The sequence below is a fragment of the Eptatretus burgeri genome, chromosome 2 (genome assembly GCF_056783735.1).
Source record: "Eptatretus burgeri isolate ZD-2024b chromosome 2, Ebu_testis_v1, whole genome shotgun sequence".
Taxonomy (NCBI): domain Eukaryota; kingdom Metazoa; phylum Chordata; class Myxini; order Myxiniformes; family Myxinidae; genus Eptatretus; species Eptatretus burgeri.
The window spans coordinates 76,998,692-77,001,524 of NC_140962.1; the positions used below are offsets into that span (position 1 = coordinate 76,998,692).

Here is a 2,833-nt window from a genome sequence, read left to right on the forward strand (position 1 = left end):
CTAACGACCTCCCAAGGGGAGGGGTGAGGGCTGGTTCGAGTGTGGCAGGTGAGGAGTGGTGGATATCTGAATCACAACTTTTTGCTGGTTTCTACCGTCAGTCATTTATTGTGTTACATCGCTGCTGATGCTCTTCATATTACAATGTACGAGATCAAAATAAAGTACGTGCGTGATATGTCGGCTGTGTGGCAGTTTTCTTTGCGTACTTGAGCAGAGTATTAAATGGCGGAAGAATCCACAAATATCGATATGCCCTGAAAGGATACTTAAAACGCATGAAACATTTACATCGACAGTTCACTTGCTTTATCGTCCATATTATGAAAGAGCAACGAAACTGGCGCACACTTTGGGCGGTGCATGATCAAAGATTAGTTGTTGACGGTTTTAAAATTATAGAAATACCGAGTGTTTTGAGGAAACACGTGTCAGCAAACAATTATATAAGATTCTGAACGTGTCGTTTTGATGATCATGGCAAATCGACTACGTTGCGTGATGACGTAAACACGTGTGGTGGAATTTCCGGAAATCGGGATTTGACAGCTCGGCGCGGCATGGCGGCAGCTCCCGGCAACGAGCGTTCCCAGGAACGCTTACAACGGATCATGGGCCATTTACAGGGGAACGCTGCACCGGAGGGAAGACGAAGCTCAGCAGTAGCGCAGACCATCGAGAGTAGTGAGCAGCTCAAGCCGTCGAGTGCGAGCACCATCCCAAAGCGGAGGTACACCCGCCCTGCAAACCCTCGATGTTTACTTCAAGTTATTTGGCGACTTTGAGATTGCGCAACTTGGTTAGCGGTTTAATAGGTTAGTGATGAAGTTAAAGTTTGTGTAATGACGGCATAAAAAATTTACAATCAACATGTCTGCATTGGATCGACTTTAATCAGTGGAACTGCTAAATACCTTGAATCTTCTGGGAAAGTGAAAGTATTTTTTGACTTTAGTTTACTGTCAGTCAGTCAGGAAACGCTTCAATCATGATCGCTTGAACCAAACACACGATTTTGATGAAACTTGGCCGCAAGCTTCATATCTGATGCCCAACGAAGGTGCAATGACCACATCAAAATCTGAACTCATTAAGAGGGCTATGTTGGGGGGTGGGATGCCCCCCCCCTCAAATAGGTATTTGCTCACTTCTCCGAAACTAAACACTCACTTTCAATGAAATTTGACCACAACCTTCATCACCGGTGATGTACCAAAGTTTGTTCACGGCAAGAAAGAAAAAATATATATATATATATATATATATATATATATATATATATATATATATATATATATATATATATATATATATATATATATATTAAGGATTCAGCGGTGGCGGGGCTCGCACCCGACTCTTGACCCCAGTGTTAAGGATTCGGACGAGTGATGTCAATCGCACTCCACTCTTGACAGCCAAATGTTGAAGATTCGACGTCACTTAACAGCACCGCCGTCTCCGGGTTATAACGCCGGCTGGTTCGGCACAGTCCTCGGGTCACGCGCCTCAAATCGCGATACCAACGTACACCTGGACCTGACCAGCTGGGGTATAGACCCCGGTTACAGACTGGTTTTGTCAGAGACTGAGCGAATTCTGCCAGTCTGTAACCATTTTGGTTTTATATACCAATCGAGCGAATTGTTTCTCAGCACGGCACGAACAAACCCAAAGCGGCAACTTCATCAGAATCAGCCAGATTTATTGGGGACACATCGGGGAACACAACACAACACAAGCAAAGCATTCATGACAGTTATAATTAATCTTTTACCCGTTCTTAACTAGGGAGCTACAGATTACTGGTTCTGAAGGGAACCCTAGCGAGATAAACTTTAGACAACATGCAGACAAGACACGGACAGCATGCAGACAAGACACAGAGTACTTGGTGATGCTTCATGGACGAGAGGAAAAGTGCCAAAGGCCCGAATGTGGCTCTTGACAAGCCGATGTCCACGGATTCGAGCACCCAAGCTCAAACACGCCGCGTGGCAAAGATGGCGGCGTCGTCCATTTGTCGCAGCCCTCACACACGCAGCCTCGGCGCGTTCAGACCCCGCGAGGTCGACGGCACAAAACGAAAGATCCACGGTGTGCTCCAGCTGGCCCCTCACAAGGTCCAGCATACAAATCCAGGCCTGGCCTGTTCACCAGACAAAGCCAAATCGGTGTGTTGGGCTCCGCATGCGGATTGACAAACGTGTCGAGCCGTGAGGTGAGTAAGGACAGAGGCTCTGTGGTTAGACGCAGGTTGAACCTGTCGATCACCTCATAAAGTCAATCGCCGACTCACACAGCAGCCATTTCCTCTCGATGCAGATTGCAGCCTCCCACTAGTCGTTTCTATACAGCAGAAATCCTCACTCGACACTCAGGCTCAATTACTCCCTCGGCAGATGGCAGACTCGACCCTCAGGTTCAGGCTGTTCCTCTCTTGCAGAACGCCGACCACACGCACCGCGAGTTTCTCCTCCAGCCGATGGCAGACAGACCTCTTGCAGTCCCTTCCTTGCCTTTCTTTCGGCTCGCTCTTCACGAAAAGTCGATCGCGCCACCTCGGCGCTCAGTTTCACCACCGCCTTCGCGGCGCTCGCTCGCCTCTCAGTTTCACCACCGCCTTCCCGGCGCTCCTGCAGTTTCACTTCCTTTTCTTTTGGGGCGCGCCCCTTTACGAAGCCGACAAACTCCCCCTCCCAGAGCACTGGGCGGAGTCTCCTTCAGAGAGTGGAATGAAGAAGAAGAACCTCTCGGTGCACCACCACTGTACGAACAATGAACATGCCTCCTATATCTCCCAAAACACATGTAACGTCCAATTACCAAACAA

General features: G+C 48.3%; 1 protein-coding gene across 4 annotated transcripts in view; it reads left to right on the plus strand.

Moving 5' to 3' along the window:
• Positions 1 to 511: 511 nt before the first annotated feature.
• AGPS (alkylglycerone phosphate synthase) overlaps positions 512 to 2,833 on the plus strand; it is a 334,856-nt gene continuing 332,534 nt past the window's right edge. For all 4 annotated transcript variants that reach the window (XM_085869957.1, XM_085869958.1, XM_085869959.1 and 1 more), the window contains exon 1: positions 512 to 730. In XM_085869957.1, the coding sequence (XP_085726083.1) occupies positions 561 to 730 (170 nt within the window). In that variant the 5' untranslated portion in view covers positions 512 to 560. The remainder of the gene's footprint in view (positions 731 to 2,833) is intronic.